Genomic DNA, 27,296 nt, shown 5'->3' with positions numbered 1-27,296 from the left:
AATTGCCATGAGTTCAGGGCCAGCTTGTTCTATAGAGTAAGGCTCCATCTCCAAACAATAAACAAACAAATACGAAGACTGCTGACTACCATCAGGAGGCTCCCCAAGGAACACTCAGGCCCCCAAAGGTAGCTAGAGCCACTGACCCTAAAACAGCCTCAGGCAGGGCTGGCCCTGGAGTAGCAGGCGGAGGTCAGGACCTAGGCTCAGAACTCTGGTCTGGCTGTCTACACTGTGGGGTGCTTTGGCCCAGAGCCGTTTGGGGGCTGTGCGATCCACCCTGGGGCCTTCATTTAGGGCAAGCTGTCGGAGCAGACAGACAAACATCATCCCTTGCAGACAGGCACTCTGAGGGCTATTCTCTTGCAAACACAACCAAGCACCAGGCCAGCAGTGGGATCCTGGAGGATTCTCAGACCAGGCCCAGAAAATCCCTCTAGGAGAGCTAAGGCAGGCTTCCTGCACCCTCCTCCTAATCCCATCCCTCAGCATCTTCCCTCCAGCCGAGTCCCCAGAAACAAAGGGGTATCCCTCGGCCTGGGGGGCTGGGGGAGGGGTGGGTGACGAGGCTGGACACCAGAGTCCTAGAGGAAGGCGAGCTGAGTACCTAGGTCTGAGGTTCAGTCTTTGAGGGATTGGGGAGGAGAGCTTGCTGGAGAGCTCCGAGGGGAATTTTGTGTGAGGGATCTGGAGCTGGCGGGGGTTGGGGAGCAGGAAGTTGTCCCCAGGGGAGCCATCCAGGCCCATTCAAGGGTTGAGCACTTGTTTAGGGTTAGAGCTGCCCCCTCTGGGGACCAGGATTGTCCAGCCAAGGCCATTGTCCTGACCCTCCCCCCAGTCCCTCCCAGGTTTCTTTGAACCTGAAGTCAGATATTTTTTTTTTTCTTCTTCCACACACCTCCCACCCTTTGGGCTTCTCCACCCAAGAACTAGGCTGGAGGCCTGGGATGGGGCGGTGGGGGGAGGGAGGATCGAGTCTACTGAGGAATGACTGTGAGGGAACCCGGCCTGAGTGCAGGTCTTCTTACAGTGTGGGCAGGGAGTCCCTGGTTGGCCTGTCGTTTGCCTCGAGACAACTTAGGTTGGAAAGTGTATGCTGAGAATGCGGAGCCCGTACCTCTGTGGGGACGTGTGGGGTTGGGGCTGGGGGGTCCCGTGGTGAGGAGCCTCTGAAGTCTGGAGGACTGGGCATGGAGTGTCCGTCCTGTCCTGCCTGCCACTTGTCCCCGGACACATGGAGGAGTACTGGACCTCACCAGTACCTAGACTCTAGAATTCTAGATGGGTGAGCAGCTGGCAGTGCACTCGTGCAGGTTAAAGAACTGAGCGGGGGCCCCGGAAATCCTGGGGACACGACACTCAACCAACGAGGCTCTGAGAGGATGGCTGGGTGAGCCGCAGCGACGGGCAGAGGGACGGAACCAGGAGGCTTTGTGGAGGCATGAGGGAGCCAAGCACTTGGTTCCTGAGGAAGGTGGAGGTGTGGAAGGGACGGTGGTCCGCTCTGAGGTGTTCGGGGGCGCCCACGGTAGGGGTGGAGAGACGTCGAGGGTGGAAAATGAAGACCCCCTGGGGTCCTGCCCTAAAGGTGGCCCCCTCAGGCTGTCCCCAGCCTTCCGCTTCCAGACTCAGGCAAACATCTTTCGCCTCAGTTTCTCCCACCCCCATCGCCTACCTCTCCACCCATCCAGGGGGCGGGGCCAGAGGTCAAGGCTAGAGGGTGGGATTGGGGAGGGAGGGGAGGAGAGGGGCTAAGCAGTCCCTGGGTGAGCCCTCCGTCCGTCAGGCCCCCGACTTGGGGTGCCCGCCTTCCCCATGGCTGGACACCTGGCTTCAGACTTTGCCTTCTCGCCCCCACCTGGTGGGGGTGATGGGTCAGGAGGGCTGGAGCCGGGCTGGGTGGACCCTCGGACCTGGCTAAGCTTCCAAGGGCCTCCAGCTGGGCCTGGGATCGGGCCCGGGGTCGGGCCAGGCTCAGAGGTGCTGGGGCTCTCCCCTTGCCCGCCGCCGTATGAGTTCTGTGGAGGGATGGCATACTGTGGACCTCAGGTTGGACTAGGTCTAGTGCCCCAAGTTGGCCTGGAGACGTCGCAGCCTGAGGGCCAGGCAGGCGCAGGAGTGGAGAGCAGCTCAGAGCGGACCTCCCCTGCGCCCTGTACCGCCCGCCCCAGTGCCGTGGTGAAGGTGGAGAAGGTGGAACCAGCTCTCGAGGAGGTGAGTGAGATGGGCCTGGGCCGTCGAGGGGACGTGGCTGCGCCGGAGGAGGCAGCCGACAAGGGAATTGGGAGCCTGCATCCTAGCAAAGGAGGGCCTGTGGTGGCTGCCTCCTCCCGGGAAGCAGGACAAGGCTTGAACCAGAAGCCAGAATTCCAAGAGTCGGAAGCCGGCCTGGATGGTTCCGGCCTGGCCCTTGTCATGTCGCTCACTGTCTTGTGCACCAGTGTTGGGGTTCGGGTCCTTTTCCCACCGCCCTTAGCCCTTCTGGGGACTTGGGTCCTTGTCAGGACCTTGGCCTTAGGGTTAACCACGGCCCAAGGGTGAAAACACCGCTTATCCTGGAGTTATTGTTACTCCAAAGCTTGGGTGTGACTGGCTGCTGATAGGAGCTTTGGGCTGTGTGTGGAGTTGGGTGCACCTCCAGTCAAGTTTACCGTCTGTCTGTCCTCACCCATACACCGAGTGAACACCCCGGCACCTCCTTGTAGAGAGCTGGAGGTGCAGATTTGATTCATTTCAGACTCACCTCCTTAGGTTGTAAACCAACACAACCAAAATGGTAGGGGAAGTTATCTCCAGGCCATTTCTAGATCATTCTGTGGGTGCACAGGCTTTGCTGAGCGGCTGATGGCCTCCAGCAAGCCCTGGAAGCAAGTGTAAGCAATTAGCCGTCTAGAAGCGAAGGTGTGAGTGGACACAGATGCCAGCCTACCTCTTAGCAATTAGTGAACTGGGCGTCCCCTCCCTAAGTGCCTGTTTACTGCATTATCTCACGTCCCCTTAGCTACCAGGAGTCCCCTACGAAGGCAGTATAGTTTATCTCATGTCTTAAGTGACTTTAATGAATCGAGGAACTTGAACCGTACTTTACCTTATTCCAAATCCACAAAACAGGATTTAGAAAAGCTGAGAGAGCACTTGGTCTTTGAGGAGCGGTTGGAGATCAAAATCAGTTTGTTTGAAGCTGATAAAATCTCTTTCCATTGAAACACCTTCCGGAAGGATTCGGAACTGCACTGGGGCGGGTGCCTGGCTGGCTGCTGCTCCTGTCCCGTGGGTTGGCCGGCCTTAACTGGAGCATCTAAGGCAGATCTCAGCCCTGGACCTGCGCTCTGCCAACCGGCTCCTGCCCCTCTCCTCCCCCCAAGGCTCACTTGCATCACCAAAGGACTGCCTCCTTCTCCATCTGCGGTTAGAGATAGCCTGGGATGCCTCCCGCCATTTTTGTTCTGTTCACTCACAGGCTGCATCTGCTCCTTAGAAAGGACACTTTAACCGACCATCCATTGCGCCCTCCCCACCAGGTCCCAACCACCCCATCTGCCCTAGCCTTAGCCACACGCACCAGTGCGTGCGTGTTTTAGCTTTTATTTACTCTGAACTCACTTTGTAGACCAGGCTGGCTTTGAACTCGGAGATCTGCCTGCCTCCGCCTCCCAAGTGCTGGGATTAAATCTGTTGTGTGCTGCTGTGTGAGCATGCTTGCCACCGTGCACCCGTGGGCGCCAGAGGTCTCCTTCCTCTCCACCGCGTTTGTTCTGTGGGTCAAGCTCAGTTTGTCTGGCTAGCACCAGATCCGTGTTTTGAAACGTGAGTCAGATGGTTTTGTTTGCTAAGGCCTCAGCTTCTAGGGCCCCCCTGACTCGTTGTTGACTACCGTCTTAATTCAGATTGTCACCTGCACACCCTGCCACCCGGCTTCCTCCACAGCACTCCAGTTAGCGAGGGTTTTTCCTCACATGTTGAAATGTCAGCTCACGAGACCAGGGCACTTGTCCACTTTGTGCGGTTTGTGAAGCAGCTGAACAGTGATGGATCCTGCTGTCCCAGGGCTTGAGAGACTGGGGCAGGGCGGCGGCTACCAAGCGAGTCCCCGTTTCAGTATCTCCACGTGTACCATGTCGTAGTTTGGGAACTTCAAAGCAAGCTGGAGAGGGTATTGAGTTTAGGATCCAATGGATCTGATACTCTTCAGTTCTGTTTTGAGCTAGCTACTATTTATGTGGTCCTCCTGCCTGTTTCTTGAGTGCTGGGATTATATGCTGGCTCTACAATGCCTGGCTATTTCTGTAGTCTTAAAACTTACTGAAACTGGGGTAACAGTTCGCCAATGGGGCTGTTTTGAGTAGTTTGTTAGCAGATAGGAATTTGCTGGGGTACTGGGGTTAGGGTTCTAATGCATGGAACTCTGGGTAGTGATGTGGCCAGTTGCTGGGCCAAGATCCGCCCCTGTCACCTAGGGATAGAGTGAGTGACATTTATTTTTAGTGGGCAGCCTGGGGTGCTGGGATCTCTCAGCAACCACGGGGGTTCTGGGTGTGTGTGTGAGGGTGAGGGTGAGGGTGAGGGTGTGGATCTCAGCGGCAGAGACTGACAGCTGGTGTGACTCACAAGGCCTCTCTCACCGCAGTCCCAGGACCTGAAAGCCCTGCAGGAGGACCTAGAGCAGTTTGCCAAGCTGCTGAAGCAGAAGAGGATCACCTTGGGGTACACCCAGGCCGACGTCGGGCTCACCCTGGGCGTTCTCTTTGGTGGGTTTCCCTCAGCATGTTCTGACCCCACAGCTGGTACAGCTCAGTGTAGGTGCAAGGGGAGGGCGTTTAATGGGCTACTTCTCCCTCACCTCCGTAGAGGTGAGGGGATTAGACACTTGGACTGCTTCTGGGAAGAGGTCGAGCTCTCAAGGAGGGGGTCTTTGGGGCCCTGCATGCTGCCTCACTTTCCCTGTCTGTCTCCCCCTCAGGAAAGGTGTTCAGCCAGACCACCATCTGCCGCTTTGAGGCCCAGCAGCTCAGCCTCAAGAACATGTGTAAGCTGCGACCCCTGCTGGAGAAGTGGGTGGAGGAAGCCGATAACAATGAGAACCTACAGGAGGTGAGGGGCCCCCCGGGGTGTTCACAGTGTCTTCCCGGTACAATCCCATCGCCACTTTCCATTCCCCCTTTGAGACTCCTCTCTGACCAGGGGCAGCGGTTCTGTGTCTTGTTTTTTTCTTTTTCTCTTTTTTTTTTTCTTCTAGTGCTGAGGATTGGAACCCAAAGCCTTAACATTTGCTAATCAGGTTCTCTCTTCCTGGTTCACTCTCATCCCAGGCTAGCAGCCCAACCCAGATGGAATATGGTGTCATGGTCCCTTCCCCAACCCCTTTCTGCTGAGAAAGGCTCAGACAGAGATCTAGGTCTCACCAACCCCTTCCAGGATTCTTCCTTGTAGTAATCCCTGCCTCTGGGGCCACATCCAGCCAATATCCCTTAGCAATTTGCTCTTGAGTCACACCTCAGTGTGGGGTTGTTGCCCAGCGAAGTCCTAAGCTTGCTCTTGTCAATCCCTCTACTCCTGCCCAGATTTGCAAAGCAGAGACCCTGATGCAGGCTCGCAAGAGAAAGCGGACGAGCATTGAGAACCGCGTGCGGGGGAACCTGGAGAACATGTTTCTGCAGTGCCCCAAGCCCACCCTGCAGCAGATTAGCGTCATTGCCAAGCAGCTTGGGCTGGAGAAGGATGTGAGTGCCCGCATCCTGACCTGTGGTACCTGCCTCCCCACTGCAGCTCTCCGCCCCCCCCCCTCTGGCTCGGGCATTCCTGAGCTCATCTCCTCTTTACCATCCATCCTAGGTGGTCCGAGTGTGGTTTTGTAACCGGCGCCAGAAGGGCAAACGGTCAAGCATCGAATACTCCCAACGAGAAGAGTATGAGGCGGCCGGGTCTCCTTTCCCCGGGGGGCCTGTATCCTTTCCACGGCCCCCAGGGCCCCATTTTGGTGCCCCAGGCTATGGGAGCCCACACTTCACCACACTCTACTCCTCAGTCCCTTTCCCCGAGGGTGAGGCCTTCCCCTCTGTTCCTGTCACTGCTCTGGGCTCTCCCATGCATTCAAACTGAGGTGCCAGCCCTGCTGGGGATGAGGTGAGCTGAGGCAAGGGGAAAAAAGGTAGAGAACCCGGAGCCACCACAGCTTTGGGGTTGAGTTCCTTTACTGAGGAGGGATCAAAACCACAAAAGGGGCGGGGGGAGATGAAGTTCAGTGATGCTGTTGATCGTGAGCCCATCACACTCATCATTTTGTTTTTAAATAAAAAACCTTGGGACACATGAGCTAGCTAAACTGTCTTCCTTTAGTTGCTAGAGCGCCTGGGGACAGAGAAACCCAGTAATGGATCCTCATACCCAGACGGTCCTCAAACAGAGGTGCCATTTAAACAGTTGGAGGTTACAAAGTGCCCAAGGGATCGTTGGGATTGGAACCTAACCTACAGAGGAAGACATTACCTGCTGGCCGAGGCTTTACTTGATCGAATCTGCCAGCAGATGGAATAGTCCACCTCATAGCCACCGCTCACCAGCAGTGTGCTTCCCCGCGTCACTCTGGAAGTCCTAGTGGGCTCAAGCTAAGAAAAACCAAGTCCTCAGAAAAATTGTTTTTGTTTTTCTTTCTTCAAAGCAAGGTTTCTTTGTGTAGCCCTGGCTGTCCTGGACTGGAACTCACTGGCTGGCCTTACACTCAGAGATCAGCCTGCTGCTGACCTCCTGAGTGCTGGGATTAAAGGTCTCACCATGCCCAGCTAAAACAAAAGTTTTTGTTTTTCTTTTTTTTAAATTCTATCTGTATGGGTGTCTTTGGGCTTTTTTTTCTACATGTATGTCTGTATGACAGAGGAGGACATTGAGTTCCCCTGGAGTTACAGGTTGTGAGCAGCCATGTGGGTTCTGGGAACCAAACCTGCCTCTGCAAAAGCAGCCATTGCTTTTTTTTATGCCCCCTAGACAAGGTTTCTCTAGTGTAGCCTGGCTATCCTGGAACTCTGTAGACCAGGACAACCTCTGCCTTTAGAGTGCTGGGATTAAAGGCTATAACCATTGCTCTTAACTGCTAACTGCCAAGCCATCTCTCCCACCTAAGAGCCAAGTCTTGAAGTGTGTGTTGCTGCATGTCAGTCCCACCAGAACCCTACCTTTTTTTTTTTTTTAAGATTTATTTATTATGTATATAGTATTCTGTCTGCATGTACTCCTGCAGGCCAGAAGAGGGCACCAGATCTTACTACAGATGGTTGTGAGCCACCATGTGGTTGCTGGGAATTGAGCTTGGAACCTTTGGAAGAGCAAGCTGTGCTCTTAACCTCTGAGCCATCTCTCCAGCCCCGAACCCTACCCTTTGTATGTGGTGTTTTGTTTTGAAGACAGGACCTCCTGTAGACCAAGCTGGCCTGGAACACACAGTAGTATGCCACCACACCCAACTTTAAAACAGTATGTGTGTGTGTGTGAATACTTGAGCGAGTGCCACAACATGAAGACAACTTGGGAACGTTGTTTCTCTCCTTTGTAACGTGGGCCTGTGGATTAATTAAGCACAGGTCATCAAGCGTGGCAGCAAGTGCCTCTACACACAGCCGTTTCACTCCCAGCCAACACCAAGGTCCATTTGGTTCCCACAGGGGCTTCTGCTGTGGGGAATTCCATCTGCAGACCACACCAAGCCCAGGCTTCCCACCATTTGGAAAGCAGACTTAGACCCGTAAGAATAAATACCCCTATGTGGATGAAGCAGTTTATTTATTTTGATATAAAGGCAAAGCTCTGAAAAGCCAGTCACAGAGACTCAGCGGCAGCATTAGCCGTGGCATAAGGAAGTCTGGGGCGGTTTCTGTGATGGTGGCTCTAGTGCAGATACTCCGGTGTCCATGGGAACAAGGCTTTGTTCTTGGATACTGGGCATCCCAGCTCACTGGTAACTCGGCGGCAGCCACATCTTTGGCAGGAGCCATCTTTTTTGTCACCTCGATGATCATGAGGGTTCTCCAGCCTTGAGTCAGTCTATAGCAAGGGACTTTCCCCTGTGGTCATTCCCTCCTTTGGAGAAAGGAGACATTTCTTAAGATCTTCTCTAAAAAGTGAGTGTTTTGCCTGTATATGTGTGCCTGGCGGCCAGAGGCCAGGAGAGGTGGTTGGATCTCATGGGACTGGTGTTGAACATAGGTCTTCTGGGAGAACAGTGAGCACTCTTGATCACTCCACCACTCCAGCCCTTAAGATCCGTTCTCAGTGTTCTCTGGTCTGGAAACCAACAGGCATCCTTGGGTGGCCTGGATGCTCCAGTCAATGCTAGCCATGGGGTACCAGCCATCACATCAAACCCAGACTACTGTCTTCTTGTAATGGGCAGCAGCAAGGGGCTGTACAGGGGTCCCAACTCCTAACCCCAGGGAGTCCTGGGAGTGTTCCTGAGTAACTTGAAGTCTGGCAGACCTTGGTTCTGGGTAGCTGCTACACCTAGCTAGCACAGCGTTACCAAGGGGCTAAAGGCCAGCGGGAGGTGGGAACTTGGGGCGAGGGGTGCGTGACGAGCACACAAGCTGACCCTGTAATCCCAGCTGAGGAGTGACTGGTCCCCTCAGCTTCCACTCTGAATGCCCTATCCTGACTTCTTCCTTTACCTGAGGAATTTGAGGCTATCCTGGGACACACAGTGAGACCTTGCCTCAAAAAACTAATAAGCAAACAGGGTTAGAAAGACAGCTCAGGGCTGCTCTTCCAGAGGATTTGGGTTTGAATCCCAATACCTATATAGTGGCTAAAAACATCCCCCTAGTTCCAGAGGACCCAACGCCCCTCTTCTTGCCTCTGAGGGTCCGTAGGGCATCCTGAGTTGACCTGCTCACTCTAGTTTTTGAGACGGTCGGTCTCCATGTGGGCCAGGTTGGTTTCATACTGGTCAATCCTGTCTTGTGCCTCAGCTACGAAGTGCTGGGGCCAACCCTGGTAAGTCAGGTGCTAGGCAATGCTCAGGACTCAACTTACCCACTGGACACCAGAGCGGCCTTCTCCACACGGAGCTTCTTCCTGGGCTCCATAAGGACTGAGAGAGGGCTCAGGGAAGCCTCGCTCTCATCATCCAGTTCTGCCAACACTCTATGAGCCGATTTCCTCCGGTTTCTTGTGGGTGGAGCGGGCGAAGCCCCCGCTTCCGCAGGCTGGGTGGGAACAGCCAGGCTCTGTGGTCTGCCACCACCTCGGGAGAAGGTGAGGGGCTGTGGCTGCAGCTTGCTGAGGCTGCCGATGGAGTTGAGGATCAGGGTGGCCTTGGGGGCAGAGGACAGGGTGCTGAGTGGCCGGTGGGGTGCCCCCTGAGGGGGCAGCATGGGCTGGAAGCCAGTCCCAGCCTCTCCCCGAGACCGTGGGACAGTAATGGCAGCAAAGTCCTGCGGTTTGACCCGGACTTGTTGGAACATGAAGTAGAATTCCGAGGAGCTGGTTCCCGCTTGCCCTTCAGGGCCAAAGGTCAGAAGGTCACCATCGCTCAACTCCAGCCTGTGGCCTCTTGGGAGTCGGACATTATTGACCAAAGTCCCTGTTAATGGTGAGGCACAAGACAACAGAAACATGTCTAGTGAGAAGTACCATGAGTCTGCCGCTTGGTTTGCAGGGAGCATGGGCAGGCACGACATTAAACCTGAGGCCCCACAGCGTGTATTTCTCTCCCAGGAATGGATGGAAAGCTCCCTTGCTGTGCTCCTACTTGAAGCTGATCTACCACTACACAACTGTGGTTCTTTTTGAGGCAGTCCTAATCTGTATCCTAGGTTGGCCCAGAACTCAGTATTCTCCTGCCTCAGCCTCTGAAGTGCTGAGATCACAAGGTACATCACCATACTTGCTTCCTGCTGTCATCCTTGGCTGTACGCATCTACACACCACAGGGCCTGTCCTCTAAGAGTAAGGCTCGCTAATACCAAAACACCTCAGGTTAGGATTCTCCAAACCTTGTGTCTGACCTGATAGGGAAACTGGAGATGGAAGAACTGTGGATTCCAGCCTCTTGAGGCTGCTTTGAGTTGGGACACAATGCCTAGGTCACTAGAACACTGCCTTAATGGGAACAAGGTGCTTCAGCAAAACTGGAAACTGAGTCAAGTCTGAGCCGAGTACTAGAATGTCCCACAGTGACGCTTTACTGATGGCGCCTTCCTCCTAGCCCTGTGTGAACTAAACCAGCTGGGCAGGTTAGTCCTGTGAAGAGCTGACCAGGACCGATCTTGCTTGTCTGCTCTCCAGAGACTGACAGGGACCCTGGGAGGCAGGTAGCAGGGTCCCAGAGGCTCCCACACCTGTTACCAGCCCGGGGCTGCCTGCTCACCCTTACCGTGGCTGCTGTGGTCCTCCAGGCTGACCCTCCAGTCGTCTCCTTGCAGCTCAGCATGCAGCTCTGCATGGACCCCCGAGATGAGGCCCGGCTCCTGCTGGGGCCGCAGGGCCACATCACACAGGTCAGCCCTGCAGCCCAGCCTATAGGTGCAGCCTGACCTGGACGGGGGGTGGAAGGTGTAGAGATCACCGCCCCTGCCGCCCCCTATGCGCAGCAGCTGGAAGCAGGGCAGCATGGGGGGTGCCCCCTCTGCACCTCTCCCTGCACCTCAGCAGTTCATCACCTCTCCTACTCCTGGGCCAGGCACCGTGGCCGGCCTTCAGTCCTGACGCCGACAGCTGTACTGTGGGTAATGCCGACTTGAGAAGTGCAGATGCAGAGCCCCTGAGGCCTGGGCATGCAGTGCGGGGGTGGCAGTCAAGGTGAGACTTAAAAAGCAATTCCAGGAGAGCCAGAAGATAATCCTGCGGCACCTCCGCGAAGCCGGATCCTCCGGCCGCAGCACATCCGGGGAGGCTTTAACAATCTGTGCAAGGCAAAGTTACTTTAAGGCGACAGCTGGGGACATGCAGACCGGCTGAAGAGGTCCTGCTACACAAACGTACGAGCGACACGAACGTGTCCCCTCGAGTGTAACCAGGAGCCGGGAAGCTGCTGGTCAAACTTCTTAACCCAGGCAGAGCACCCCTCCTGTCCTTCCCCCGCTCTCTGGGCCAGATCCCCCAGGGAAGTGGGTCCGCTGTCACCCACAAGGGGCGGCGCAGACAGGTCCCTAGTTCTGCGGCCAAGTGGATCTCACCCTTTCCTTTTTCCGCTGGCGGGGTAAACTGAGGAAGGGACTCCACACCCTGCGCCCCTCGCTCCCGCCGCGGTTTGACAGCCAGGAAGCCGCCCGGAGGGCGCGGCTTGGGCGCGCGCGCCGCGCAGACTCCTCCTCCGCAATTCCCGGGTCCCGCTTCGCGCCTGCGAGCCCGCCCCTCCCGGGGCCGGTCCTGATTGGCCGCCCGCCTTGCCCTCCTCCGCTCTATTGGACGACGCGCAGGGAGGCGCTGTCCATCTCCCGCCCTCCGCCATCTCTGATTGGCCTGCACAGTTTCCCGGGTTCCCGGGGTGGGGCGGGGCCGTCAGGGCGCGGAGCAGGCCTCAGGCGTCGGTCCGGGTGCCAGCGTGCACCTTTCCTCTTCCTCCTTCCGGCGGCGGAGCAATGGTGCTCCGGAGCAGCCCGCCAACCCGCCCGCTTCGCGCATGCGTGGTCAGGGTGTGAAGCCAAGGCGGGGAGCTGGGTGAGGGGCGTGGCGAGAGGGCGGATCTCGCGCTGGGTAAGGGGCGTTCGGGAGGAGTCGGTTGGGGGCGGAAAGGGTCTCAGAGGGGGTGCTAGGGCGGGTGGAGGGGGTCCACAGGGGAAGCGGGTGCAGGATCCTGGTCAAAGAACGGATGAGGGGGTCAAGGCAGCCTTAGAGCTCAGGGTCCGGAGGGGGATGAGCCAGGGGTGTGTGCAGCGGACCAGGGGGAGACAGGAGGAGAGGGAGCGGCCGGGCTTAATTGGGTCAAGGAAAATGCAGACGAGTACTAGAAAGAGAAGCGGGTAGGAATCAGTCTCGGGGTTGAGTGCAAACATTTGAACTGGGGTGGGAGTTGGACAGAGAAGATGCTGTAGGACGCCGAACAGAGAAGGGAGTGGAAGCAGAAGGGATGGAGAGAAACTGAGGCCGGCTAGAGAGAGGCTCAGATAAGATAGCAGGAAGCTGGCTTCCTGGCAACGGGCTCTGGGCTGCTTGGATTCCCCAGGGATCCCAGGGAGGCCGCTTAACCCCACATGTGGCCGCATTCTTGTGGGGCCAGGCCTTGGGCTAACGCTTTAATAGGAAATGACCCAGAAATCATGGCTCGGTGGTGCCTAGATGGGCTTCCCAGCGTCCCTACCATACCATGGCGAGACCTGTGGAGACGGGGCTCCCTGCGGGCCCTCTCACCTCCAGCCCCGAGCTGCAGGGACCATAGACACTTAAGGAGGAAGGTAAAGGCACCCCCCAGAATCCTGTAAGTAGAAGCAATCCCCACGAGCACCCCCTGGCTCCCATCTCAGTACGTTTACCTCATGGTTGTTGCCATTTACATCATGGTTCGGTCTATCAGGAGCGTGGTTGGGACAAGCAAGTGGTTTGCTTATCCTCTGCCTTCTTAGGGAAGTAGGGAAAGAAAGGCTCGGAGCCTGGGCGGATCTGTCAGTAACTCAAGGATTATGACTTTGTTATTGTAGGGCTTTCTCTTTGGAAGGTGGCCTGAAAACTGAATTGGAGTGTCCTTGTTTCTCCTATTGTCCAGGGGGACATAGATGCCTGGAGACATCTAGAGGCTTCAGATAGCATGGAGATGTTGCCGCCTTCAGGTCAGCGAGGCCGGTCAAGGAGGCTGGGGATCTCTCTTGTCTGAGAAACTGACAGTCTTTATTCTTGTGACCCCCCTCAGGTTTTACTGGGCTGGTTCCTCCCTCCCACTTCCAAGCTCGGTCCCTTCCAACTCTGCCAAGATCGGCCCCGACCTGGGCTTCAGACATTCCCCTGATCCAATCCAGGACTGGCCAAGATGTCTTAGAGAGGCGGCTAGACACTCAGAGACCTACAGTGACCGTGTGGGAACAGGACGTTTGTGGAGATGCACAGGGGCCAGGGCGGAGAGGCAGGTAGGGGTCTGTCACATGATCCTTTACACACATTTATATATTTCAGTCCCTGGTTCCATTTTTTCTGTAGGTTTTCTATAGGCCGTTGTTGGTACATAGACCATATTCACTGGGGTAACAAAATGGAGAGCTCTGGACTTAAATTCCCAGCTAACAAGGAATGTGAACGTCTAAGAGAGGAGATGGATTGCCCAGAAGCTTTTGTGATGGGAGACATGCAGCTTAGACATGCTGACCTGGTACAGCGGCATACTGGAGCTGGCTATGCTCCGGCTGTGTGTTTTAAGATTTTATTTCTGAGTCGGGCATGGCCTGCCTTTAATCCAAGCACTAGAGAGGCAGAAGCAGGTGGATCTGAGTTCAAGGCCTCTCCCTGGTCTACAGAGTGAGTTTCCAGACAGCCAGGGCTACACAGAGAAAACCCTGTCTGGGGAAAACAAACCAAACCAAACCAAGATTCTACTTTTATTTATGTGCATGTCTCTGTGTGTGAGCATGCGTACTTGGAGACCAGAAGAGGGTGTAGGGTTCTCTGGACTGGAGCTCCGCAGCTGTGAGCCGTTGAATGTGGGGGCTGGGAACTGAGCTGGGGTTCTTTGCAGGAGCAGCAAGCACTCTGGAGCCATCTCTTCAGCCCCTGTGAATGAATATGTCTTCGTATGAGTGGGAATTGTTGCTTCTGTTGTTCTGTACGTGTCTTTCTCCCAGCAGACGGGATGCCGTTTTGCGGCTCTTCAGGGAATAAAGCATGACAACGACAGAGGGGAATGCTAGACAGATTCTAGGGAACTGCGGCAAGTCATTTCACTAGGGGAGGGCGCTGCCTCAGGAAGGGGCACTAGCCTCCAGTTACACGGAATCCTGTGACCCTCAGGAGGGTGCTACCTCAGGAAGGGGCACTAGCCTCCAGTTAGACGGAATCCTGTGACCCTCCGGGAGGGCGCTGCCTCAGGAAGGAGCTTTCACACAAGCTAGTTTAGACATGCACGACACTGAGTCATTTGTAGATGGAGTACCCCCAGACTCCCTGTACAAAGTACCAAACTGTTGTTCGTTTTTTACTCTCTTTTGGGGGGGCCGCCACCCAGCTCCCACATAAATCACACACGGAGGCTTATTCTTACTTATAAATGCCTGACCTTAGCTTGGCTTCTTGTCAGCTTTCCTTAACTTATCCCGTCTACCTCTTGCCTCTGGGCTTTCTTCTGTAAATCTTACTTATTCCGTGGCTTGCTGGGTGGCTGGGTGGCTGGCCCCTGGAGTCCTCCTCCTTCTCTGGCTGCTAGCCCTTGCCTCCCAGTTTTCTCCTATATATACTCCCTGCTGGCCAGCCCCGCCTATCCTTTGTCCTGCCTCGATATTGGCCGTTCAGTTTTTTATTAGACCATCAGGTGTGTTAGACACAGTCACACAGCTTCACAGAGTTAAACAAATGCAACATAAACAAAAGTAAAACACCTTAAAATAATATTCTACTATACCAAACCCTCACTGAAAGCCTGCACCCAAAGGTGGGATGTAGTGGTGCGTTCCTGTAGACCCAGTTACAACGGGAGAGTCCGAGTGACTTCATGTTTGAATTTTGTTATGTTTATGTGTTTTGTGTGTGGATATGCGCGCGCGCGCACGCACACACACACACACACACACACACACACACGCCTGCCGTGGTGCACAAGTGCAGCAGTGGAGGCAGGAGGATCCCAAGTGCTGGGCCAGCCTCTGCTATGTATCATGTTCAAGGTCAGCCTGGGCTACATGAGACCCTGTCTCAAATGGAACAACAAAAAACTCTGTAGTTAACACTTGGTACCAGAAGCTCATCCGACCCCTTCACTGCCCTCAGCTGAGACCCCAGACCCGTGCACTCGGAATGTGTAGGTCCCGGCCCCCCCCCCCCCCCCCCGTTCCCCCCGGCCCCCGTCCCCCCACCCTTCCCTGCCCTCAGCTGAGACCCCAGACCCGTGCACTCGGAATGTGTAGTCCCCCCCCTTCCCTGCCCTCAGCTGAGACCCCAGACCCGTGCACTCGGAATGTGTAGGTCCCGTGTCCCCCCCCTTCCCTGCCCTCAGCTGAGACCCCAGACCCGTGCACTCGGAATGTGTAGGTCCTCTGATGTGCACGTTTGGTGTTTAATCCGTGCGCTTCCGAATGGATCTCTGGAGAGATTGTGTTCCTCACTGGGTCTCACTAGCCCTGGGTCCCCTGAGCCCAGAAAGTGGACCTCACACACTTAGTAGGGACTTGATAGGTGATGGTGTGAATGTAGAGATCCTCCTGCTTCCCCACATTAAGTAGAGGGTTACTATTCTCTTTGCTGTCTCCACCCTCCCGGCAGTACGAAGGACACGTCTCAGCTGGGCCCACCTGTCTTTCCTTTGAAGGTCTCTGGAGCTGGGGGTCTCCAGTGCCCTGAGCCAGCAGGCTGAGCTGATCTCTTGGCAGCTCCAAGACTTGCGGCGGCTGGAGGAGGAGGTCCGGACCCTGCGGGAGACCTCCCTGCAGCAGAAGATGAGGTTGGAGGCTCAGGCCTTGGAGCTGGACGCTCTTGCGGTGGCCGAGAAGGCTGGCCAAGCCGAGGCTGAGGGCCTGCGTGCCGCCTTGGCCGGAGCTGAGATGGTCCGGAAGAACCTGGAGGAGGAGAACCAGAGGGACCTACAGGAGATCCAGAGTCTGCACCAAGAGCAGGTGAACGTGGGGGTGAGAGGGCTGAGCAACGTTTCGAGGTGAGCTTCCCAGCAGATTGCAGGGAGCGTCAGGGGCAGCAGAGCCATGGGGTCTTGGAAGGAGAACTTGGGTGGTTTGGTCTTCCTCGGGCTGCACTTGTTTCTTGGGAGTCGTGTGATCTTGCACCATTTGAAACTCTCCAAAGTGGAATTCCTCCCTATTCTATGCCAAGTACTCTTCCAGGAGCGTGGTGGACGGAGGGAGTGAGGAAGCGGGGTGTGGGTCCTGGGGAAGTCGGGGTGCCCAGTGCTTCTCTTTGCCGTCCGCGAGGGAGGAGCTGGCTGGGGATTCAGTGACGAAGCCGCCCGAGTCTCTGCTCTCACGGATGGAGCCACAGCCTAGTGTGGGTCGCACTTAATGTGGCTGTAGCCCGCGGCAGCTGGGACAGTGCCGAAGGGTGCAGGAGCACCGCTGTGGTCTAGGGACAGGGACGGCCGCCCCGGGCGATGAAGAGTGGGAAGGAGTCTATAAAGAGGAGTGTCGTGTTTATAGTATTGGGGCAGCACCGGCTTGCTGCCTGTGAGTCATCGCTGAGGAGGCCCTGAATTAGTCGCTTCACTGAGCAAACGCCCTGCTTTGATATCTGATAACCTGTGTAATTGGGACCGTGTTCAGAAGTTGACTCCACAGTCGTTGTGAGTGTGATGAACTGCTGATAGGTCAAAAAAATGAAAAAAAATAGAAGGTTTTAAGAAACTGGGGGGCTGGAGAGGTGGCTCAGAGGTTAGAGCACTGGCTGTTCTTCCAGAGGTCCTGAGTTCAATTCCCAGCACCCACATGGTGGCTCACAACCATCTGTAATGAGATCTGGTGCCCTCTTCTAAATAAATAAATCTTAAAAAAAACAAAAAACAAAAAACAAAAACAAAAACCTGGACTATAGCTCAGGGGTAGAGTGCTTCCCTGGTATGTGCAGGGGTATAGGCTAACCCCAGTGTCACCAGAAGAGAAGGTTTGTTGTGGTTGTTGTTGAGTCAGGGTCTCGCTGTGTAGCTCTTGCTGACCTGAACTCACAGATCCTCCTGCCTCTGCCTCCCAAGTGCTGGGATCAAAGATGTGTGCCACCACGCCGGGCTCCAGTAAAGAGGCAGGAAAGTAACACATCAGATTTGTATTTTGTGTCTAAAAAGACTTTGTGCCTCCTTTCATGTACTTGTGTGGAGACAGGGCAGACCCTGCCTGAGGAAGCAGGGCAGACACCTTACCCGTTGGCTCCACACCGCCTAGCTGCTCTGATGCCCCCAGCCCTGCTTGGGGACTAGGGAGAAAGGCCCTCCCTCCTTAGAGAGTCGTCATGAGCACAGACTGAAGTAGGGTCAGAAAGCTGCAGGTGGGGGACGGATGAGAGGCCTTCCGGGGTGGGGTGGGGTGGGGGAGCCTCAGGAGGGAGCTTGGGGAAGTGTGTTGCCAGGCAGCAGGCTTTGTGGGTATGGCAAGTTTGTTTTAGGGGTAAGAGTGTTAAGGCAGGGTCTTGATATGTAGCCCTGGCTGGCCTTGAACTTGAGGCAGTACCCCTGACTCAGCCTCCAAGAACTGGGATGTTGCTAGAGTTTTCCTGCCTTGCCCACAGTCAGGACAAATCTCTGTCACCCGCCAGTCCCACAGCCGCTCAGACCCAACCAAGTAAACACAGAGACTTATATTGCTTACAAACTGTATGGCCGTGGCAGGCTTCTTGCTAACTGTTCTTATAGCTTAAATTAATCCATTTCCATAAATCTATACCTTGCCACGTGGCTGGTGGCTTACCGGCATCTTCACATGCTGCTGGTCATGGCTGCTGCTGACAGTGTCTCTCCGCCTCAGCTTTCTGCTTCCCACAATTCTCCTCTCTCCTTGTCCCACCTACTTCCTGCCTGGCCACTGGCCAATCAGTGTTTTATTGACCAATCAGAGCAACAGATTTGACATACAGACCATCCCACAGCACTGGGATGTCTTAGGGTTTATAGTCCAGTCATAAAGCACCGTGACAAAGAGCGACTTGGGAAGGAAAGGGTTCCTTTGGCTTGCATATCCCTGGTCACAGTCCCTGAGGGAAGCCAGGACAGGAACCTGGAAGCAAGAGCTGAAGCAGAGGCCATGGAGGGACGCTGCTCACTGACTTGCTCCTGAGGCTTGGTCAGCCTGCTTTCTTATATAACTCAGGACCACCTACCTAGGGGTGGTACCACCCCACTGTAGGCTGGGCCCTCACACATCAATCACTAATCAAGAAAATGTCCTATAGACTTGCCTACAGGACAGTCTGATGGATGCATTTTCTCAATTGAGTTTCCCCTTCCCAAATAACTCTTATCTTGACGGCTGGGCAGTGGTGGGCACGCCTTTAATCCCAGCACTCAGGAGGCAGAGGCAGGTGGATTCCTGTGAATCTGCATTCAAGGCCAGCCTGGTCTACAGAGTGAGTTCCAGGACAGCCGGAGTGGTTACACAGAGGAACCCTGTCTTGAAAAAACAAACAAACAAACAAACAAACAAACTGTAGCTTGTGTCAAGTTGATGAAAAACTAACCAGCACACTGGATTACAGACATTTGCCTCCACCATGCTCAGCACCAGTGAGGGGTGTGTGTTCACGTGGGTGAGGGTGTGCACGGCTCACGTGGATGTCAGAGGACAGGGTCTTTTATTGGCCTGTAACTAGCCAGCCTGGGAGCTTCAGAGGTTGGCCTGTGTCTCCTGCCGTCTCACAGAGCTGGGGCGATTACAGGTGTGCCCAGCTTTTTGCGCAGGTTGTAGAGATCCCAACTCTGGTCTTCAAACTTGTGAGGCAATAACCGAGCCATCTTCCCAGTCCACAGACACTCAGGTATGGGGTGGCGTAGTTTATTTACTCAGGCTGATGGCAGTGGACACGGAGAGGTAGGGGAGTGAACTGGCAGGAACCAGCGGTTGTTTGAAAGGAACCGGGGAGAACCAGATGTGGAGAACCTTCCATCTGCTTGTGCCAGGGTGACCTAGTGGGTGGTTCTGAGAGATAAGGCCCCAAGGCGGGATGAGCTGCCCCCCTCAAAGATTTATTTTTGTTTATGTGTGTTGTGTTAGTGAGTATGTACCACGTGTGGGGGGCCCCCCAGAGCCAGACGAGGATCCTCTGAACTGCCTGCTGTGAGTGCTGAGAACTGAACATGAGTCCTGGAAGAGCAGGAAGCGCTCTTGGCTGCTGAGCCTTCACCAGCCCCTCAGGCTGGCCTTTTCTGAATGTCTTCTCCTCCACAGCTGTCCTCCCTGACGGAGGCTCATGAGAAGGCTCTTGCTAGTCTGACCAGCAAGGCCGAGGACTTGGAGAAGTCTCTGAGCAGCTTGGAAATGAAGCGGGCAGGAGAAGCCAAACAGCTGGCCGCAGCCCAGAAGGAGGTGGAGCTGCTCCGGAGTCAGCTGAGGTCGGTCAGTGGGCAGGGGCGGCGGGAGGGGCGGCAGGAGGGGCGTCTGGGCCGGGCCACTGCGGACCGTCTCATTCCTGCCTCCACCCTAGTAAGACCCAAGGGGAGCTGGAAGCTCAGGTGGCCTTGGTCGAAAGTCTGAGGAAGTACGTCGGGGAACAAGTCCCCCCAGAGGTCCATAGCCAGGCATGGGAGCCGGAACGGAAGGAGCTTCTAGACACCTTGCAGGTGAGGATGGCGGTGGCCTGCGAGGAGAGGGCACAGCCCCAGGAAGGGAGGCCATGCCCTCCCAGGGCTTAGACTGCCCGCTGCCTGAGGGTGGCATGGAGACCCTGACTGACTGTGTTCTTCCTCCCAGCACTTGAGGGAGGACAGGGCTGACCTTCAGGCCACCGTGGAGTTGCTGCAGGTTCGGGTCCAGAGTCTCTCGCACATGCTCGCCCTGCAGGAAGAGGAGCTGACCAGGAAGGTAGGACCCTCTCGTCTGCTTTCCTCCGGGGCAGTAGCTGGTGTGCTGCCCAGACCCACTTCTGCTGCTGCAGGAGTGAGACACAAAGGTCACCCCTTCCTGCTTCCTCAGAAGTACCGTCTCCCTCCTTCCCACGTGCAGATTCAGCCGTCAGATGCCCTGGAGTCCGAGTTCCCTAAGAAGTGCCATTTGCTGCTGCGCCGATGGCGGGAAAGGGTGTTTGTCCTCATGGTACAGCTCAAGGCCCAGGACCTGGAGCACAGGAACTCCATGAAGGGGCTGAGGGACCAGGTCCGGGGCTCTGTTTCTCATCATTCTACACTCAGCGTCCCACACAATGATGACAGCTGTTCTTTGGGTGATCGCTGCGTGCTGGGCACGGGCCTGGGACAGACAAGAACGTGCTCTCCTGGAGCTTTGGTTCTGAAGGAAGACGATTGAATAAGTAGAAAGTGGGTGAAGTCCAACAGTTCTGTGTGCTGTGGAGAGAAGGCGGTGACTGGACTGAAGTGGATGGGTAGGATGGTCAGGGTGGCCTCCTCAGAGGCGACAGCATCCATCAGGGCGTGGTGTGGTCGCGGGTCAGGATGGGTTCTCAAAGTGTGGGCCCATGGAACGTGAGTTGGAACAAGAGCTCCGCTGTTTGCGGCTCCAGCAGCTCGCTGACCTGCGTGGCACTCCTCAGAGACCGCTGTGCTGTTCGTTTTCAAGGCAGGGTTTCTCTGTGGAGCCCTGGCTGTCCTGGAACTCACTCTAGACCAGGCTGGCCTCGAACTCAGAGATCCGCCTGCCTTTCCCTCTCTCTAGTGCTTGGTTAAAAGCCTGCTCCACCACACCCAGCTTTCTTTTCTGTTCAAGACAGGGTTTCACTCTGTAGCCCTGGCTGTTCTTGAATTCGCTCTGTAAACCAAGCTGGCCTAGAACCCAGAGATCTGGGGCTAGAAAGATGGATCAGTGGTTAAGAAACTGGATGCTCTTCCAGAGGGCCCAGGTTCAATTCCCAGCATCCACATGACAGCTCACAGCTGCCTGTAATTCAAATTCCCGGCAATCTGACACCCTCACACAGATATACATGTAGGCAGAACACCAATGCACATAAAATAAAGATTTAAGAGAGAGAGAGGCTGGGTGGCTGTGGCACATGCCATTAATCCCAGCATTCGGGAGGCAGAGCCAGGCAGATCTCTGTGAGTTCGAGGCCAGCCTGGTCTACAGAGCGAGATCCAGGACCGCCAGAGCTACATAGTAAGACCCTGTCTTAGGGGGGAAAAAGAAAGATGTTTTGATTTTATGTATAGGAATGTTTTGCTTGCGTGCATGTATGTATATGTACTGTGTGCCCATGGAAGTCAGAAGGTGTTGAGTCCCCTGGACAATGATTACAAATGATTTTGAGCTATCATGTGGATAGAGAGAATTGAACTCAGGTCCTCTGTAAGAACAGCCAGTGCTCTTAACCACTGAGCCAGTCTCCAGCCCCATGCAGAGATTCCTGCTGTCTCCTTCATCCTCCTTTCCCTGTGTTCTCCGTGGCTTTGGCTCTAGGCTTCCCTGCCCAGCTCCCTTGCTCCCCTCTCTAGGTGGCAGAGCTCCAGGAACAAGTGAAGACCCAGAGCCAGAAGCAGGCCATCTTGCAGCGTGCCCTACAAGACAAAACCGCAGAGCTGGAGATGGAGCGGATAAGCACTAAGGTCTGAGCCAGGAGACTGGAGGGGGTGAGGAAATCCCTGGCCAGGGTCTGCGGGACAGACGCCAGGCAGGAGGCTTCAAAAACACACTCACAACTGCATCTTTCCTAGACCCTGCAGCTGGAGCTGACCCGGGCTCAGGAGGGCAGGCAGAGGCAGGAGCAGCTGTCGGCCTCTGCCGAGGAGCAGCTGAAGTCGGTGGTCAGCGCTGTGAACAGGTGTCTTCCGTGGGCGGCAGGTGCCTCCCTAACTTCTGGGAACCTGAAGAGCCTCGGGCGGGAGCGGCTGGAGCGTGCTGAGGGGGAGCACCTCTCTCACGCGGCATCACCCACTGTGAACTTAGCTGTGGTTGGACTGGGGCAGGGGAACCTGCTGTCTGCGGTTCAGTCTAGTGGCCTGTGAAGCTAAGCAGGGCAGATAGGCGGAGCTGAGCGCCTCCACAGCGGCTCCCCAGCTCCCCTCCCCCCCCTTCCTCCCGCCTTCCTCTGCACTCAGGACCTGTTTAGTTGGGGAAAGTGTCTAAACTTACAGCCAGCCTGGTCTGTAGCCCAGTGGAGCACTTGCCTAGCATTCAGGAGTCCATCCTTTCAATCCCTAGCACTGAAAAAAAAAAAAAGATGGAACTTTTAAACTTGCACAGAATCAGACTAGCTTGGAAGAGCCACTGCCCAGAGTCAAAGCATTACACGTGTCTCCTGCCTCCAGGAGGACTGAGGGTGTGCCACGGACGGGATTTTACTTCCTGCCAGATCAAAGGCATGGTTCTTGATAGTGATTTACCACCAGAAAGCCCTTCCGGGCTTTGAGCACCCAAAACCCCCGTTGAGGTAGACAGTGCCAGATACCCAGTACCTGGGCCTGAGCGGTGGCCTGCAGTAAAAGTCCCCCTCAGCTAGAGCTTAGCCAACCTCCGTGCCCACTGGTGGCCCCTGTAGCATTGTTGCTGAGCTCTTTCCTGGGCCACAGAATGCAGGTCCAGGTAGGCTATGACCCCGAGAACCTTGGTAGTTCCTCACTGCAGGCCAGGCATGATGGTTCATGATGAACTTAAATCAGCTTCAGCTACTTGGGACTCTCTCAACCCTGAACATCCCTCCCCCACCAAACAAAAAAAGATCAGGAACCAAATGAGACAGACACTCTAGGCTTGGTGTCAGGAGTATGTTTTCAGCTGGATCTCTATCTGTCTATCTATCTGTCTGTCTGTCTATCTATCTATCTATTTTGGCTTTTCAAGACAGGATTTTGCTGTGTAGCCCTGGCTGTCCTGGAACTCTGTAGACCAGGCTGGCCTCGAACTCACAGAGATCCACCTGCCTCTGCCTCCAGAGTCCTGGGATAAAGGCGTGCGCCACTACTGCCAGGCTTGGCTGGATGTTTTCACCTGACAGTCACTAAGGCTTAAACACTTAGGTATCTTTAGGTCTGCTAAGGAGCTTGACTGACCTGCTGTGACCTTCAGGGTCTGCTGAGGTCTTGTCCCTCTTGGTGGCTCCTGTTTCCCCTTTTCTTGCTGCTCAACAGCCACCTCCCCCTCATGTGACAGTACAAGACAGATGTGTCCTCTGCACACACCCTGCAGGTCTTTCAAAGATGAGGAAGGGTGGAGGGTGAGTGACCCGTGTCTTTTCCAGCACTCAGACCAACCTCCACAATACCATGACCAGGGTGGATCAGGCTGTAGCCCGGATCCCCAGCCTCAGCAACCGACTCAGCTACGCTGCCCGTAAGGTCCACACCATTAAGGGTACGCAGAGCAACCGGGAGGTGTCCAGCCTGTCTCCACTGGCCTGGCCCCTTCCTCCTAGCCCTGGATCTAACCCTGTATCTATCTTCTGTTGCCGTGGTAACCATTGCTGTGCCCTGTGCTGCTACTGTCCTGCTGTCCTGTGCTGCTGCTGTCCTTCTGTCCGTGTGTGCCCATCTCCCTGTCCTTTGCTTTTCCTTCTCAGGTTTGGTGGCTCGAAAACTGTCCCTTGCTCAGCTGCGCCTGGAAAGGTGAGGTGCAGGCGCATGGAGGTGGAGGGTGTGGTGGATGTCGAGGGCGGTCTGGTATTGGTTGCCAGAACTCAGAAAGGATCAAGGAGGGATGGAGGCCCTGGTCATGTGGCCGCTGAGGAAATTTTCTCTATCATTTCTGTCCCAGCTGTCCCCCACCCCCACCCCCACCGGATGCAGACCTGTGCCTTGAGTTGGAGCAGCTCCGGGAAGAACGGAACCGCTTGGATGCTGAGCTGCAGCTGAGTGCCCACCTCATCCAGCAGGAGGTGGGCCGGGCACGGGAACAAGGTTTGTCTGCATGGGTGGATGGATGGGGCTGGAGAAGACTTGGGGTCTGAGGCTCAGGTGCCAGGAGAGGTCATGTATGACCACAAAAACTCCCTTTTAGGGGAGGCAGAGCGCCGGCAGCTGAACGAAGTGGCCCAGCAGCTGGAGCAGGAGCTGCAGCGTGCCCAGGAGTCCCTGGCCAGCGTGGGGCAGCAGCTGGAGGCAGCGCGTCAGGGCCAGCAGGAGAGCACAGAGGAAGCCGCCAGCCTCCGGCAGGAGCTGACACAGCAGCAGAAGATCTACGGGCAAGGTGTGGGCGCGTGGCAGTGCGTGCCACCCTGCAGGATGGGCCGCTCCCCTGACACTGCCCTGTACCCTCACCACAGCCCTGCAAGAGAAGGTGGTCGAGGTGGAGACTCGGCTGCGGGAACAGCTCTCAGACACCAAGAGGAGACTGAACGAGGCGCGCAGGGAGCAGGCCAAGGCTGGTGAGATGTGCTGGGAGGACTTGGCCCTTCAGGAAGCAAGCAGCATTGAGACATAGGGCTGTTAACCTCATCCCGCCGCAAACCTTTTTGAAGCTCTTGTTGACACGTGCACGCAGTGGAGTAATGGAGGAATGGTGTAGTCGAATTCTTACTCAGTGCACACACTGCAGCTCGTACCAGGTCAAGAAACAGGCGGTGGTGGCGCACGCCTTTAATCCCAGCACTCAGGAGGCAGAGGCAGGCGGATCTCTGTGAGTTCGAGGCCAGGCTGGTCTACAGAGTGAGTTCCAGGACAGCCAGACTGTTAACACAGAGAAACCCTGTCTCAAAAAAACAAAAAAGAAGGAGGGAGGGAGGGAGGGAGGGAGGGAGGGAGGGAGGGAGGGAAGGAAGGAAGGAAGGAAGGAAGGAAGGAAGGAAGGAAGGAAGGAAGGAAGGAAGGAAGGAAGGAAGGAAGGAAGAGCACGTGGCCTCTGGCTCCTGGGCCTGTGTCAGGACCCTCAGCAGACACCGCTGGCAGCTGCCATCACCAGAAACTTAGCAGTTGGATGAGAGAGTTGTAGGATGGATGTTCATGTCTTCCCTAAGTGGAGGTGCAGTCAGCCCCCCTCTTACCTACGCAGCACACATCACATGGGGACTTAGTTACAGGAGCTCTCACTCCAGCCCCTGTCCAGGTCTTGCCTAAGGAACTGGGGTCAGGGATGAGGAAGGCACCTGGGGTGCACAGAGCCCGGGACCCCATGACATCAGCCCACTCATGGTGTGGAAGAGACCGTGAGAGCCAGAGCTGAGAACTCGGTCTCGTTGCTTGGGCTCCGGGCTGACCCACTCCCATCTCCTCAGTGGTCTCCTTGCGCCAGATCCAACACAAAGCCATTCGGGAAAAAGAGCGCAACCAGGAACTCCGACGCCTGCAGGATGAGGCCCGGAAGGAGGAGGGGCAGCGGCTGGCCCGGCGAGTGCAAGAGCTGGAGAGGGACAAGAACCTCATGCTGGTAGGGCACAGCAGGGAGCGAGGTGTGGTAGCTGGTGGGTAAGGGAAGGTGGGGGCGGGGCGGCTCGGTGGCCAGTGCGGCTGACGCTCTCCTTCCCAGGCCACCCTGAAGTAAGGGGGTCTCCTCTCCCGTTACAAGCAGCAGCGCCTGTTGGCCGTGCTTCCCTCGGGGAAGGAGAAGTCGTCCGTGGGGTGCAGCGCCCGGGCTGTGAAGTCCCCAGAACCCAAGTGTCCAGCAGCCGCACCATCCAGGGAACCTCCAAAAGGTAGTTTACAAGGACAAGTGGCGTTCCAGACCTTCCCCACAGGCCCGAGCTCTCAAGGCCCTTAGCCTTTCATCCACGGGCCTGCAGTGTGCCCTCCCAGCCTGTGCAGCTCCGCGCTCTGGGCAGCACGGAGCCTGCTCTCACCCCGGTGTCTGTCCTGCGATGTTTTCTGTGTCAGGGTCCCTGACTGTCCTGTTTGAAAACCTGCAATGCCTGAGCGAGGCCATTTCCAGAGAGGAGGATGTTTGTCCAGAAGATAACCCGAGCACGTCGGACCACTGCTGAGCTGGAGCTGCCAGGAGCAACAGTGAAGCCAGCTGGAGCTGGATCTCCCAGGAGGGGTGGATAGGGAAGGCGAGGGGCAGGGGCCAGCCTAGCCTGTTCCCCAGCAAGCCTCGGGGCCCTAGCTTCCACCAGGTCTGAATTCTGCAATAAATAAAGATGGCTATAGTGGACTGTTGCTCGGAGATGCCTGGGAGGCTGGGGTTCTTTCTGAAGCCAGCTCATGGGGCGTGGGGCTGTGGGGCTGTGGGAAGCATATCCTCCCACCCCACCCTTCCTGAGTGGTACCCGCTTCCTAGCTGCTCTGGAAGTGTTTTGAGAGGCTCCTAGGTTTGGAGGTTTTGTTGTTGTTGTTGTTGTTGTTGTTTTAAGATTTATTTATTATGTATACAGTATTCTGCCTGCATGTGTCCCTGCAGGCCAGAAGATGGCGCCAGATCTCATTACAGATGGTCGTGAGCCACCATGTGGGTGCTGGGAATTGAACTCAGGACCTCTGGAAGAGCAGTCAGTGCTCTTAACCTCTGAGCCATCTCTCCAGCCCGGAGGTTTTGTTGTTTTTGTTTTGACTTTTGAGACAGGGTCTCCACATAGCCCTGGCTGTCCTGGAGCTCACTGTATGTAGACAGGCTGGCTTTGAACTCAGAGATCTTATTTGGCTCTACCTCTCAAGTTCTCTCTTTCTCCCTCCCTCTCTCCCTCTCTCTCTGTCTCTCTTCTTCCTCTTTTTATGTAGCCTTGGCTGTCCTAAAACTCGCTCTGTAGACCAGGCTGGCCTTGGATTCAGAGATTCACCTGCCTCTGCCTCCCCAATGCTAGGATTAATGGCGTGTGTCACTGCTGCCTGGACCAAGTTTTCTTTACCTTCACTTTTTGTTTTAGAATTATTTTCTTTGGGTGATGAGGAATGCTCTGAGCAAAATACTAAGCATTCAGCACTCAAGAAGAGTCTCAGGCCTTCCTAGCCCAGGACCACTGTGATGGTGGCCTCAGGAGGGGAGGGGATGCTGGGCTCAGTGGTTCAGGACTGAGGATGCTAGGCACAGTTGGATTTTACTCCAGAGCTGGTCCAGATTGTGTTGTAAAGGGATTTAGAGTGGGTTGGACAGGTGGCTCCAGGGTTAAGAACACTGGCTGCTCTTCCGGTTCTGGTGGGTCCGGTGCCTTCCTACCTGACTGCATTGCATGAATGTGGCGCGCAGATACACATGCAGGCAAAACCCACTCATGGGGCTGGAGAGATGGCTCAGTGGATAAGAGCACTGGCTGCTCTTCCAGAGGACCTTGGTTCAATTCCCAGCATCCACATGGCAGCTCACAACTGTAACTCCCGTCCCAGGGGACCCAACACTCATGGTAAAACACCAATGTACATAAAATAAAAATTTTAAAAACCACACACCTTTCACATGAAAAAAAAAGATCATGTCTGGGTGTGAGTAGGGAGGAAGAGTGACTGGGTTGAAATCTTGGGAGCCTGAGTGAGGTGGTCCAGGGTCAGGATGGGGCCCAGGTGAGTGCTCTGGGAACAGAGCTTACAAGTGATCAACCACAGGCAGTGGGAACAACGTGTGTGGGGATGGAGTTGTCCTTCAGATACTCAAGGATTCTTGAGGAATCTCTGGGGGGAGGTGGTAGGGGGAGCAGGACCCTGGTGCTGGGGCCAACCTGAGGAA

At 55.6% G+C, this 27,296-nt stretch overlaps 3 protein-coding genes across 7 annotated transcripts; 2 read left to right on the top strand and 1 right to left on the bottom strand.

Annotated features, from left to right (window-relative positions):
* The first annotated feature begins 1,815 nt into the window (after nucleotides 1–1,815).
* Nucleotides 1,816–6,298, top strand: Pou5f1 (POU class 5 homeobox 1). Its single transcript, XM_028887975.2, has 5 exons — nucleotides 1,816–2,214; nucleotides 4,628–4,748; nucleotides 4,961–5,091; nucleotides 5,562–5,720; nucleotides 5,833–6,298. The coding sequence occupies exons 1-5, from the start codon at nucleotides 1,816–1,818 to the stop codon at nucleotides 6,097–6,099; spliced, it is 1,077 nt and encodes a 358-aa protein (XP_028743808.1). The 3' UTR covers nucleotides 6,100–6,298.
* Nucleotides 6,299–7,754: 1,456 nt separating this feature from the next.
* On the bottom strand, nucleotides 7,755–11,311 carry Tcf19 (transcription factor 19). Of its 3 annotated transcripts, none has more exons than XM_037199825.1 (4): nucleotides 11,163–11,305; nucleotides 10,355–10,889; nucleotides 9,019–9,568; nucleotides 7,755–8,070 (listed from the first exon to the last, which is right to left on the bottom strand). In XM_037199825.1, exons 2-4 carry the CDS (start codon nucleotides 10,596–10,598, stop codon nucleotides 8,061–8,063), a joined length of 804 nt encoding a protein of 267 aa, XP_037055720.1. In that variant the 5' UTR covers nucleotides 10,599–10,889; nucleotides 11,163–11,305; the 3' UTR covers nucleotides 7,755–8,060. The 3 variants fall into 3 exon arrangements, with proteins under 3 accessions (XP_037055720.1, XP_028743890.1, XP_028743892.1); XM_028888057.2 differs by having other exon boundaries at nucleotides 10,361–10,889; nucleotides 11,163–11,303; XM_028888059.2 differs by lacking the exon at nucleotides 7,755–8,070 and having other exon boundaries at nucleotides 9,015–9,568; nucleotides 10,361–10,889; nucleotides 11,163–11,311.
* Nucleotides 11,312–11,752: 441 nt separating this feature from the next.
* Cchcr1 (coiled-coil alpha-helical rod protein 1) lies at nucleotides 11,753–25,807 on the top strand. Of its 3 annotated transcripts, none has more exons than XM_028887973.2 (18): nucleotides 11,754–12,380; nucleotides 12,689–12,752; nucleotides 12,833–13,046; nucleotides 15,431–15,734; nucleotides 18,996–19,159; nucleotides 19,252–19,387; nucleotides 19,518–19,628; nucleotides 19,770–19,919; nucleotides 21,212–21,322; nucleotides 21,431–21,537; nucleotides 22,954–23,066; nucleotides 23,272–23,317; nucleotides 23,466–23,608; nucleotides 23,709–23,897; nucleotides 23,974–24,075; nucleotides 24,922–25,073; nucleotides 25,215–25,338; nucleotides 25,517–25,807. In XM_028887973.2, the coding sequence occupies exons 1-18, from the start codon at nucleotides 12,180–12,182 to the stop codon at nucleotides 25,621–25,623; spliced, it is 2,538 nt and encodes an 845-aa protein (XP_028743806.1). In that variant the 5' UTR covers nucleotides 11,754–12,179; the 3' UTR covers nucleotides 25,624–25,807. The 3 variants fall into 3 exon arrangements, with proteins under 3 accessions (XP_028743807.1, XP_028743806.1, XP_028743804.1); XM_028887971.2 differs by having other exon boundaries at nucleotides 25,212–25,338; XM_028887974.2 differs by lacking the exon at nucleotides 25,517–25,807 and having other exon boundaries at nucleotides 11,753–12,380; nucleotides 25,173–25,263.
* Nucleotides 25,808–27,296: the final 1,489 nt, after the last annotated feature.

Source organism: Peromyscus leucopus, chromosome 16_21 (assembly GCF_004664715.2).
Source record: "Peromyscus leucopus breed LL Stock chromosome 16_21, UCI_PerLeu_2.1, whole genome shotgun sequence".
Lineage (NCBI taxonomy): Eukaryota > Metazoa > Chordata > Mammalia > Rodentia > Cricetidae > Peromyscus > Peromyscus leucopus.
The sequence above is the reverse complement of the archived record's forward strand: the minus strand, read 5'-3'. Positions and strand labels throughout refer to the sequence as shown.

Bases quoted from the DNA above. Each gene is read 5' to 3' on its own strand.
- Cchcr1 (XM_028887971.2), top strand. From the start codon at position 12,180: ATGTGGCCGCATTCTTGTGGGGCCAGGCCTTGGGCTAACGCTTTAATA. The intron at 13,047-15,430 runs GTAGGGGTCTGT...TTTCCTTTGAAG, and splicing joins GGGCCAGGGCGGAGAGGCAG to GTCTCTGGAGCTGGGGGTCT. The intron at 23,898-23,973 runs GTGTGGGCGCGT...CCCTCACCACAG, and splicing joins GCAGAAGATCTACGGGCAAG to CCCTGCAAGAGAAGGTGGTC.
- Pou5f1 (XM_028887975.2), top strand. From the start codon at position 1,816: ATGGCTGGACACCTGGCTTCAGACTTTGCCTTCTCGCCCCCACCTGGT. The intron at 4,749-4,960 runs GTGGGTTTCCCT...TCTCCCCCTCAG, and splicing joins CACCCTGGGCGTTCTCTTTG to GAAAGGTGTTCAGCCAGACC. The intron at 5,721-5,832 runs GTGAGTGCCCGC...CATCCATCCTAG, and splicing joins AGCTTGGGCTGGAGAAGGAT to GTGGTCCGAGTGTGGTTTTG.
- Tcf19 (XM_037199825.1), bottom strand. From the start codon at position 10,598: ATGCTGCCCTGCTTCCAGCTGCTGCGCATAGGGGGCGGCAGGGGCGGT. The intron at 9,569-10,354 runs GTGAGCAGGCAG...CACCATTAACAG, and splicing joins CCACAGCAGCCACGGTAAGG to GGACTTTGGTCAATAATGTC.